The sequence below is a fragment of the Haplochromis burtoni genome, unplaced genomic scaffold, assembly GCF_018398535.1.
Source record: "Haplochromis burtoni strain Fernald_Lab_line unplaced genomic scaffold, NCSU_Asbu1 Contig_37, whole genome shotgun sequence".
NCBI lineage: Eukaryota > Metazoa > Chordata > Actinopteri > Cichliformes > Cichlidae > Haplochromis > Haplochromis burtoni.
Genome location: NW_024582398.1, coordinates 468,411 through 481,171, shown reverse-complemented (window position 1 = coordinate 481,171; position 12,761 = coordinate 468,411). Strand labels below are relative to the sequence as shown.

The window sequence follows — 12,761 nt, the reverse complement described above, 5'->3', positions numbered from 1 at the left end:
GTAGTTTGCACGCTGCTCTGGAACTCTTAAGTCCTAATGAGTTTCAATGGGTAATGTGGTAGAGCAGCCATGGGGTGAGGTGTAGAACAGTGCGTTAGTCATTCTGAGTGGGACTCATATTTCTGGCAAGTGAGCAAAGCTGACACCTCCCTTCCCTTTGAGTTGGCATGAGGTGTCTCGCTGCTCCTCAACAGAAACCAACAAAGGCCTCATAGACGCCAATAACTAAGAGACATCAAATGTTGGCTCGTCGTGTGGAGAGAATGTGTAAATATATCTTCAAATGTGTCCTCGTGTGTTGTTTTCTCCCAGTCTCTTTCTTTCTCTCTCCCCCTCTCTTCCCCCGTTGCGGGGGAGTTAGGCTGTTGTCATGAAGCGCTGTTCCTCCGTCGGCTGATCAATATGTTGCTGGGTTTTTTTTCTCTTTCAGAGGAGAAGACACAGCTGGTTCTAAATGTCGACAAACAGCTTGAAGAAGTCAGAGAGTTGGTATGTCTTTGATCAGTAATTTTCTCCTCTTCCCATTTCCTAAATAATGAATTTGTGGAAAGAGGGAGGGGACAATTTTCACTGGCACCAGACAACAGCACCTGTATTATCCTGATGGTGACATGACATGTAGACATAACACACATGCACACATATTTCACATGGCGGAAAGGAGGCTTCCTCCTCATATGATTACTTTCCCATAATCTGCTTTTAAGTGACACCCCTATGACACATTTCAAGCCATTATCTTGGGTGGGTGTCTTCATGTTGCTGTTTAAACATGAGCAAAGTCACCTGACAGAAACAAATTGTTGTTGCGGTTGTCTTGTTATGCCATAGTGATGAGTTTCCTCCAAATCTGCCACAGAGAGACCTGTCTACCCATGCATCAGATGTACTTTTGCTTCATTCACTCAGACATTGTTGGGCCCATGCGTGTCATGGCAATGAAGGAGCCCTCGTATTTGATTGTGTACTTACAGAACATACTTCCTCTGTTGTAACTTTTATCACAACTGAGTGACACCAGCAGAAGGCGTTTGATTTTACAATCGGCACTGGAGGATATTAAAGTTAATGCTGCTGAAGTTGAATCTGTTCAAAAGTGTTCAAATGGAGCACACAACTGTAAAACTTGCCCTTAAAAATTTTTTCAGGAAGCTGGTACAGGAAATATGATCATAAAAAAACCTAAACTTTTAAATGTAAAAATGTGCATATACAGTCTATTTTGTACTTTTAATATTTTAATGTAAATCTGTATTATAATGAGCTCTAAATCTGTCACTCTGGCAGTGTTTTATATTCCAAGTATTTCTTTTGATTTTGAAATGACTCTTAAAATTTCTGTTAGGAATGTTTGACTTTAAATGAATTGGATGAATTGTGGGTTTTAGCTGGAGCAGATGGACCTGGAGGTGCGAGAGATCCCCATCCAAAGCAGAGCCATGTACAACAGCAGGCTGAAGAGCTATAAACAGGAGATGGAAAAGCTTGAGAAAGACTTTGTAAGTATTTCAATATGTCATGAAATGTTTTTTTTAATTCTCATGCAAACGCAACAGTTGTAATAGTTGTAATGTTCTTACTGAGAGTGTAAATGATGCTCCATAATAAATAAGCGTCTATAAACTACTCATCATAAAACAAACACCCCAGCTTTTTTAAACTCAGAAATTAAATTATAAAATAAATGCATATTCAAAGAAATATCATTTGGAAAATTGGTTTGGAACCAGTCACTGCTGACACACACGTGTTGAATTTGTGGGTTACTTTTCTTCCACTCAGACGAGCTGGATGAAGTCCAGAGGCTGTGATGGTTTTCCATCTTTTCAAGGCCACCGTGCAGTTCTGTTGTTCCAGTGTTTTGTGTCATTATCTTACCAAAAAGATGAACCCCTGACCAATCGATCTGCCTTCGTTTGTTACTTGTTTTTTTTTGTTTTGTTTTGTTTTTTTGTCACATGTCCAATAGCGAAATACAGTACCGTTTTGTGCATGACCATATTCTGCTAATAATTCTTCAGAGGATGTAGTAACACTTTGTTCCATCACCGCCTTTGTTCAGACACATCGTTTTTGTAAGTAATCAGCAGAATTTGTGGCACGTGCATAAATCCCTTTCATGACATTTCAAGGCTTCACATACTTCCATCGCTCTGCAATAGCTGTAAATTAACCAAATAATTAAACATTAATCCTCGAAAAACACTTCTTTTCTCATGAAATTTGCATCATTACTTATTTATCTGTACTGTTAGAAAAACACCAAAAACTGTGGACTGTTTGCGTGTAACTCTCACTCTCGCAGTAATTCCTGCACTCACAAACAGACTTGCACTGAAGCTCAGCGGTGCATCCACAGAGGTTAATTCAGAGTTCATATCTGAACTTTCAAGCAATGCCTATCGAGAATGGGTTGTGCGTGTTTGTGTTGTTGCTGCAGAATCTGGCCTTGTTTAGTAATTCATAAATCACTGTATGTCTTGGCTTGATTTATCAAAGCTTAATGAACAGTCTGGTCTTTTGGGTCACTTGCTTTTAGTCTACATTTTGAGCTACCAATATTGCCCAAGGTACTTCACGTAATCAATAATACTCAGAAATACGCAATTATCCAGTGCAATTGAATCCAAAACTTTTTTAACCTCTTATTTTAATTATTATATCTTTAAATTGATCCTTGTGAAAGCATTTTAAATTGATTGTTGGCATTATAATGTTAAGAAAAATCGTAGTGGTAACGTATCTTTAACTATATCTTTTTTTCTGTGGTTGTTGTTGTTTTCTGTTGTCAGTTTTGTTTTGCTGGTGCTCATAACATGATAATAAACCCATAGTGTAAGAGCCGTTGACCTTGAGCTTGAGAGCACGTGTCCCTCCACGAATCAAGTTTTATGTGATTTAAATCCACAGCCTCAGAATGAGTTGGAAAAATATATACTGAATTGTTGAAGTCCTGTTGAGGAAATTCAGCAAAGGCTTCTCCTTAATGTGTTAAGTTTAGATGTTGGCCAAAATAACGAACAAACTTTTCTCCAAATCTTGGAATGAATAAAGTGTGTACTTTTCCACACAAATCTGAACTTTTTCTTCGCTTGTAGAGGATTTATTGGAGGATATTTGGATAGCTCAAGTTTAATGGGAAGGTTTTCAGGAAGTAACGGGAAGCAGTGCAATGATCATCACAAAAATGCACAATGCACAGCCAATATAATCAGAATTCCAAGTGTTGAGTAATTTTGATTTGATACAAAATGTCAAAATAAAAGTAGCAGTTGTGAGACTCAAAATAGACTTATGCACATATGAAAAAGTACATATTTATTTATGATATACTGCCCATCTATACCTCAGATGACTACTACAGTCCATGCTTTTCACCAACACTCATTATTTTTCTTAAATATTTGTTTGGTATCTAATCATCATTAACCACAAAATACTTTTTATATTCCCCCACCTCACCGCTCCAAACAAGTAAATATGCACAAACACCGCATTTAGATTCAAATAATATGTGCTAGTGATCTGTGAACACGCCACTGAGATGTGCTAACTGAGATCATAGAAGAGATCTCTGTGCCAAAACAGCTTGCTTTTCTCGCCATAGGCATTTAATTGGCTGACGATTAATCTTTAACTTTTCTTCTCCCCACTCTTACCATGCTTAATCATCAAGCAGTTAACACCTGCTGTGGCCGATATTGGTGCTAATTTTCGTTTCTAGCCTTTTTTCCCTGTCTTACGAGCATGTGCTGGCGACGAAAATTGTTTCTTTACCCTGGCAAAACATGGCATTCCTCCATGCACTTTATAATGCAAAAATCCGGTGTGCACAGTCCTTAGAGAGTATGATGATGTCTAAATTCTTTTTTGCACATCGCTGCATACTTTAGTCGTGTCTGCAATTGCTTGTACTGAAATAAAAAGCAGAAGGTAGCCGTAGGATAATCCGGGTGTCCGGAAAATAAAAAAGCAGTGACTGGCTTCTAACTGTGAGTCTCCCTGTTTGACTGTAATTTCTCTTTTTTACACCTCTGCGTGTGGCGCGGTGAAATCAGCGCACATTTAAACCAGGATCACCCACCTCACAGAGTTACATCTAGTACATCTCGTCTCCCGTAAATCTGATGCAAGTGTTCAGAAGGCAAGAACTTCAGCCCCCTCAGATGTGTCTCAGATGTGCCAAATGCTATAGCTGAGCTCAGCTTCTCACTTCCTGCCGGCCTAGGGAGGACATGACACTCGGCTCGAAAAGGCATCGAGTGGAAAAAAGGGCAATCTCCTTTCTTTTTAATGTAAAAAGCTCCGGCTTTGTTGTGCTTTCTGTGGATATCAAGGCCTTTCCACTCCCTCACTACCAAATCTCCCCCATAACCCACCCCCTACTGGCCTCCCACGGGTGTCTCCCCCCTTAACCTGCTCTCTCATCCTCTCATTCACCCGTGGTTTGAAGTAATTCTACCACTGGTGTGCCAGCTTGAGACCTCATTCCTTCTCCTTTTCAGACAGAGGGCTGGAGTTGACCTCAGAAACCCAGCCATTTCATCTAGAAAGAAAACTTATCAAACAACCACCCCAAAAAATAAATAAATATTATATATATATATATATATATATATATATATATTTATATATATATATATATATATATATATATATATATATATATATATATATATATATATATATATATATATATATACATATATATATATATATATATGAGGTGTAGCTTTGTTGGCTTGTTGGGTGACAGCTTCATTGTGATAAAACCGGGGACCATGGGGATCTCACAGGTGCTGAGCCACGACAAAACAGACATTGTAGTAGCCAAAGCACACAGCAGCTTAAGCAAAATAAAAAGTAAGCCAAAGTGTACAATAAATAAATAAAAAGGAAATGAAAATCCTATGTGATGGGGTCAGCTTGCTCAAATCAGAGGGAGAAGAATGGCATGGCTCTTAGCAGTGGCTTTGATCAGGGAAAGAGAGCCTAACCTAAGTTTAATTTAATGAAATCTATTGGGCAAACAGAGCCACTGTTTTCAAAGTGCCAGGTTAGGTCTGTCCCAGTGGGCAAGATGAGGACTCGCAGGCATTGATTGCGTCACGCAAAACACAACTTTAAGTGTGTGAGCGAAACTGGACGCCATGAAATGTGTGATTCGTGTGACTTGTGTATAATGAGGCATCGTAAAGCAACATTGGCTGGAGGATTTAAAGATACATTTGTCAGTCCTGATAAATTTCTCTTATCAGAATATATTTTGAGTACAGAGACCCCCTCCTTCCTTTCGCCTGACTATGACAAACTGTTCTTTATCATTGTCAGGTCCCTGATTTATTATGTAGACTCAATAAAAATGAAGAGTTTTCTTTTTTCATTTTAACAACAAAATTGACATTATTTAGATTAGGTCATCATTATTTGGTTACATGACAAACAATGCTCAGGTATTATTGAAAATGAAGTAACTTTATCAATTTCAAGCAAATCGTTTCTAATTTCCTTGTAATTTTTAACACTTTTCTGCTTTTCCAATCATCAGTAAGTAATTAGCTGAATAAGATGCACCGGTGGCTGTAACTTGCAGCCCTAATATCATTGTTATCATTATGTAATTGGTATAAATTCACTGGAATAGCTTTGCCTCAATTATTTAATATAACATTTCATGAGGAGTATTGATCTCTTTAAGAAAAAAAAATCACAACTCTTGGTCATTACTTTGCAGTAGCTATGAAGTTTAGACAAGTGTCTTCATATTTTTTCTTCCCATTTTAAATCCTGAACCCTTTTGAGAGATTATTCACTGCATGGCTTACTTGGACTATCAGCACACCTCCTGCTGGCAGCAGATGGCGGTGTTGATCTAAGAATTTTCTTTGAGCAAGCTTCAACATCAGGAAGATATTGGGCACATTCACCAATTACTTTGCCCTGCTGATATGTGGTTGGACTTGCTCTGATAAATTCTTCTTACCATTGCTATGCCTAACCTCTGCTTTATGTTTAATATGCAAGATTGAAAATGGTGTCCCTGTGGTGAAAACCTATCTGAGTTCTTGCTTATAAGCTTATAAGTTTATGCATTTTCTTTTCTTTTTCTTTGCTTAATTATGCTTTGAAAAATACTTAAGCAAACAAAACAGAATATAAATTAAATGCCAAGTCCTTGGGAAAGTGAAATGCCTTTTTTAAACATTTCATGCTTTAACTCACAACAATATTCTCATTTCTTCTCTCAACTAGTTCTCCGAATATGTTTCACCTCTTTAGATTGTTTCTTTTTTTTATTATATCCAAATAAACTCTACTGGTCTAAATGTTTGTTTGTTAAAAGGTTAATTAATAGTCTTTAAATCTCAAGTTGACAAGTTTTGTTGTTGAGACCTTACATCTTTTTGTCATTTATTAAAAAGGAGGTCCTATAATGGTCAAGGCAGTTTTGTTGATGGCACGAGATCCATTGTGTTATGCGTTTTGTTTCATCTTATTGAATTTTGAATAGAAAACTATTTTTGGTTTGTCATAATACGCCACACAATGTTCCATCAAGGACCCACTAACATGTTATCTACATGCCAGTATTTCTTTTGAAACTCATATCGTCACCCGGTCTTATGAGGTCGGAAAATATGTAGGCATAGTACAAATTATTAGTTATTGCAAGATTTGAAAAAATGCGATACAGTCAAAATTTAATTTGCCTGAAGTGCAGTACTTAAATTCAGAAGGAGCCCATTCAGTAAGATTGAGGTGATGATTTGTCTTTTCATTCCCAGCTTCATTTATTCCGACATGGACCCTGATGTTAAATCATGAGGCCAACTGTCACAGGAACTCAACTATCCCTTACTAATTTCCAGTTATCTGTTGGGGTATTGTTTGGAGCTTCAGTCATGGTCAAATAGGATGTGTGGATTGCCTTTTTCTTTAATAAAAGTATTTTCGGTGGAATGCCTCCCAGTGTCTGCCAAGGGAGATAATTAATGCATTTGGAAAAGAGTTGGTCAGCCTTGAGAAATTCAACAGTTTATCTGCTAGGTGCACTGAGGTGAATGGAATGAAAAAGCTAATGGTATTGAATATTTTCACTCCATATATCAATTTCATAAGTGGTTTCACTGACCTTATAATGATATCTTGAGACTTGACATGTAGTTTTCAGTTGAGGCAATGACTGAAAATGGCTTTAATGAATTGGAGTACAGCACCTTTTAAGCTTTTTTTGATGTAGAAATGATTTAATTAAAGTGTGGATGCACAGATATAACAGATAATTTAATGCTCAAATTCGATCAAGACTGAGTTACTAATGAATGACTACTGACATTCCTACACGCGGCTCAAAAACATGTTTGAGAGTGTTATCTGAAGTTTTCCATGAGACTTTTTTTTTTTCTGGCCCTAAACTTAAAACTTTTTGTGTCCTCTTAATCTGATGGTCAACCACAAACTATTCATCAGTGGCAATGAATTAACATATTTCTGGGTTTATATTTTAATTTTCAGGGTTTTGTCTTTGTGTGATTGGCTTCTGCACTAAGTTGGAGTTCAGTGTTTGAAATGTGAATTTTGAGTGATGGAACGGAGTCAAACACTTGAATATGAGGGTCATTTTCATGTTTTTCATTATCTTAAAAAACTAAATAAATGATCATGGACACTTGAAGATTGTAGAGACTATCCAGCTTTAACAAGAGTGGTCATAAACTCATTACTTTTGGCACAGTTACTAACCTTAGCAAAGAATGAAGAGTTTGCAAAGTCATTTAATGAAAAAGTTATTTGTTTTAAAGAGCTCTGGCATCTTAAATGCAGTTTTTTTGCACAACTGGATCGTAATTATGTTGAGATTTAAGTTTTGAAGTGAGATTTTTTTTTTTTTGGGCGACTGTACATTCCAAGCTAAACATACAACTAGCGATTATATATTAGCATTGTTGTAATCCCGCTTGAAGGCTTCTTTTTTTTGCCCCTTGTCCTCATTAAAGTGACTTCTGCAAGCAACAACATGACAGACCAACATTAGTTGGATGTTAGACATTATAAATCGCATTAGGTTGCCTTGGCTTACTTGTTCATATTAAACACAGAGGAGTAAATGCAGATTGACTCTTTTCATGGTTTGTTGCTTAACAACCCATCAACAACACCAAAGTCTAATCACTCATCACCAGTCATAAAAGAGTTCCCTGAATTGACAGGGATTTTTTCCCTCTCTCCCTATATTTCCTCTGCGCTGAGTGCAGATTTAGGATGTAAGCAAATAGATCTTCTTCTTCTACTTATGAATTCTGGCTTTCATTCGGAAATCGTTGCGAGCAGTACGTCTTGCACAAGCCCTTTGCGGATTTGTGGTATTGCAGGCTTTACCATGTCCCCTTTATGGACACCAAGATGGGATTCATTTGTGGATTAGCCTTTTGTCACTCATGTTGAAACCATTTTATTTATTTATTTACTTTTTTACATGTTTGATGGCGTAATGGCAATGCTAGGTCAAATCTGGGTTGAAGGACAGTGTCACAATAAGGACAAAAAGTTGTGCTGTCCAAAAGTGCCGTGTTCGGTTTTTATAGAAAAACGGGAGACAATACTTTGGCAATACTTTGCTAATTCTGCTTAGTTTTTGTTTGTTTTTTTTATTTAAAAAACATGTGTGTTTTTACATGTGTAAATTGTGTTGGAAGCATTAAAAGAAGGGGATAATTGATAAATGTAATTTAACAGCCGGTTAAGTCTAAATGGAAGTATCGTTGAATGTTGATGGGTCTGCGTCTCAACTTAGAAATGTCCTTTTGGGCAAAATATAGGCGTTGACACCAGTTCAGGATTAATTAATTAATAGGGTGTTCTCGGTGGTTGTGAATGTAAAGTTGATTTTTAAGGTAGATGAGTAATTTCTTTAGCATTGCTCAAAGAAACCAGACTGAAATTATGCTGTGTAATTTCCAGTAAGCCTGATGTTTAGGATAAAATTGGCACAACAGCAAAATTTACTTGCTAACGAGGTGTGTGCTCTTTAACAAAATGATTTGTCGTAGGGTTTGACTCTCAAATATCACACAGATAGGCCGTAATTTGTAAACACATCATCCCCTGCTTCTTCTGTGCCTCTTCATGTGAACTCTCTTCTGTATGGATGGGGTATCTGCATTATGCCTGGAGCACAGGATTTGTTTGGCAGTGTGCAAATTCGGCCGTTATCCTTCCACGCGATCGTTTCCTTTCTCGCTTATCTCTCCTGGCCCCTCCAAAGTCACCGTACTTTCACACTCACTGACAGCGATCAGTATAGCTTTCAGACGCTTGTCTGGCTGAGTCTGCCAAGAAGCGAAGGCCCTCCCAGGTCCCCTCACTGTCCTCAGGGCTTGTGTGATTGAGTGACTGGAGTGAGTGGGGGCCAAAGATAATAGGGGGAAAATATAAAGACATGGGGTGATGATATGATAGCACCCCCACGCTCCTCCTCCACCCTCCTCCCTCTCTTTACTCCCCTTTCCACCTCCCCTTCACTTTTCTTTTCCTTTCTGTTCTTCTTTCTGTCCTACCCCCGGTTCTCGTGCACCGAGCCTGTCCCACGCAGTAGTGTAAACCAGAAGTGACATGTGACACCCACTCCCCAGTGATGTGCTGACAAGCGGGTACTAGAATAGGTGACAATGTTTTCTTTTTTTGCCAGACTGGCTTAAGTATGGTGAAGGGATTCATGAAGTATTTATGAAATATATTATGAATCATTGGGTCTGTGTTTTTCCTCTGTATTTTAGGCAGTGGCATTTGCTTTTAATAAGTAAGGCTCAGAGACGCCAAGGCTGGGGAAAGGAGTAAATGGAGGGAAAACTCTGTATATTTCATCTTTAGTGGTGTTTCTTTAGAGTAAAACTTCTATGTTTACACATGTTTTAACCCTTGCTCACAGCCCCTTCACAGAAACATGCACACACATGCACACACAATTAACTTGGTTTCTTCCTCTCATCCTAAGTGTTTCTAATGAGGGAGTGTGCCAGAAAGAAAGGGAAACCGTTTTTGCTCTCAGCGACCAACAATTTTGCCTTTTCTCGGGTGTTTTTGAAGCCTGCAGTGGAATCTGGCTGTGGCCTTGATCAGAATTACATTGTGGAAGATGAATTAAGGTTTGTTTTTTTTGTTTTTTTCAATTATCCCAGAGGTTGGCCAGCATTAGAGCATCAGCTTACTCCTGCAGTGAGACTAAACTCTTTAGTTTTGTTCCCCTCATCACCATAGAGCACTTGTTTGTTCTCCGTTAAGCTGTTTTTTTTCCTTCTTTTTTTGTATGTTTTTGTCTTGGTATTTTTATTCTGAAATTATTCATTTCACAAAAGACATTTGCAAACAATCAAATAGCTCATTAAATTAAGGTTATTTTGTGGATATTCTAGCACTTTTTTGTTTAAAAAATAAATAAAGCATCATTTTTCTTTGTGTTAATGTTGAATATAAGACAATTTCCTTTAAATTGGCTTACGAGGTGCAAGAAAGTCTTGTCTGTACCAATCAGTTGACTGCTTTTTAAAAATTTTCTGCGCCGTTGTTGTGAATTCCAGCACAGAACCTGCACACTCCCAGGAAACTCGTAAGTGTATTGGGAAGTTCAGGAGGGCACATGTTGGAAGGGCTTTGGAAGGGGGCCTTACTGGCCTCATCAGCATTTGAATGTGTTCTGGCTAGTGAAATAACAAAGTATACATAAATATATAGAGATAATGATCTGGCTAAGTCTCTATGTGTGCTGCTGTATTCTTATGCTAATGATCCAGCTATTCAACGCCAACAATGGTCACATTACAAGAAAAGGCAAAGCACTGAAGGAGATAGTCTTCTGTGTACGTGTCCACCGAGGGACGCGCACATGCTCACCAGGCCCAACTTCTCTCCCTTTGTGTCTAGGTTTTTTTTTCCTCTTTTTTTTTTTTTTATTACATTTTTCAATTTTAGATAACACTCCAAGAATAGACATCAAACAAAAATGAATCATAAATCGAGGTCAGGAGTGAGCCTCTTTCCAAAGCAGAGAAAGGGTTAAAAGTGAAGGTATCTTTAAAAAAGATGGGAAGACTGATAGGAGAGGAGCTCTTCTCAGCAGAGGGTTCAGTGAACCATATGTAGGTGCCCACAGGCTAATGGGCCGGTTGGTCCCTGGCTTGCCAGGTATCCTGTATGCACATTTCCACCCCCCCACCCCCCAAAACAAAACACACGCACACACACATAGATAGATAGACTCTCCCTCCTCGTCATCCTCCAGCACTCACCTCTCCAACCCCTCCCACCTTCACTCTGTGAAAATACCTCCTCCACTTTCCTCTAATCTCACCTTTTTCTCTGGTGCTGACCTGGGGAGGCTCTCTTTATTCCCCACTGCACGCCAGAAGCCAGCGTTGTGATCGGAGCCCGGGCCCCTGCGCTGGTTCCCCTCTCCTCTCCTCTATCCTTGCCCTGGCTGCCCGCCTCCCCGACGGCTCTGCTCTATTGATTTACTCCTCCAACCAATGCTGTCTGTCTCTGTTTTGCACCACCAGCACCTAGGTCCCTCATCTCTATAACCCTCCCTCTTTCCTCATTTTCTTTGCTGTCTTCTTTTTTGTCTTTTCATACTTTCTTTCCATCTTTCTTTCTGTCCCCTCCTACACAACCACGGGCTATGGAAGGAAGAAACTAATGGAACAAGAGCGAAGGAGTGAAAGAGACACGGAAAGACTGGTAGTGTGGGAGGGGAAATGGGGCCTTTGATTTTTCATTAGAAGCACCTTCATATTTTAATATTGGGTTTAATCGGGCCCTCGTGCCTTAAAGAAATAACCACTGAGAGATGATCCCTCGGCCTTCAAAAACTATATGGCGTTTCTTCAATCAAAGCCCTTCTTGAATTTGCTCTTTTGTTTGGAGTTCACTTTCAACACCCCTCCTTCCACCGCCTTCTCTTGCTGTCTCCTGGCCTATCACTTTGTGGTTACAGTCGTTAGGCTTATTGACTGATCTCAGCAGTACTTAGCAATAGAAATGACTTTGACAGGGAACCCCCCTTCTATTCACACAGGTGCAAGAATGAAATAGCATGGTATCAGAGTGGTGTAAACCACTACTGGCAAATGATAAAACCTTGGTTGCTTGTGGGCTAATTGATTGATAGATTTTTAAAAAAAAGCAAACTAATAAAGAGAAGTTTTATCACAGTTGTGTCAGACAGTGTCAGGTTTTTATTAAGGGACATGATCTTTTTGAAGCTGATCCACTCTGTCTGCCTAAAATAAGTCTCCTCACCTCACACCTGCTCAGATATGTCGCTGGCTCATTTATTGCCTTGCCGTTGTTGATCATTCACCTCTATTTGTGTTTTTTTTTGACAATTGTTTCTCTGAGACTCCTTGAGGTATTTCATCGAGGTGGAACACAATGCAGTGTGCGTCGAAGCCACCAAAGCACCAACCTGTGAGCTAATGAGAGGCCCCATGCTGTTATCTAAGGCTCCGGCTTCTCTACCACTGCTGCACTTCTATCAGGGGAGAGAACACACACCGGGCTACCGTTCACATATGTTGCACGCGTACGTTCTCTAAAGGAGGTTTACCGGGGATGCAAAAGCTCACAGAAGCCTCCATCTTACATACAGTAGCCCCCATGTATCCTTCTGCACTCACACAAGCGCACAACAGACAGAAGTAAAGGATTCGATGGCACCAAAGACCGCAATAAAACAAAGGCGCAAATGACACCCTCCTGCGACAGTC

General features: G+C 39.1%; 1 protein-coding gene across 4 annotated transcripts in view; it reads left to right on the top strand.

The window, feature by feature from the left end:
* Positions 1-12,761, top strand: part of vti1a (vesicle transport through interaction with t-SNAREs 1A) — a 114,294-nt gene that overhangs the window by 6,818 nt on the left and 94,715 nt on the right. For all 4 annotated transcript variants that reach the window (XM_005919637.3, XM_042219719.1, XM_005919636.3 and 1 more), the window contains exons 2-3: positions 431-489; positions 1,389-1,499. In XM_005919637.3, the coding sequence (XP_005919699.1) occupies positions 431-489; positions 1,389-1,499 (170 nt within the window). The remainder of the gene's footprint in view (positions 1-430; positions 490-1,388; positions 1,500-12,761) is intronic.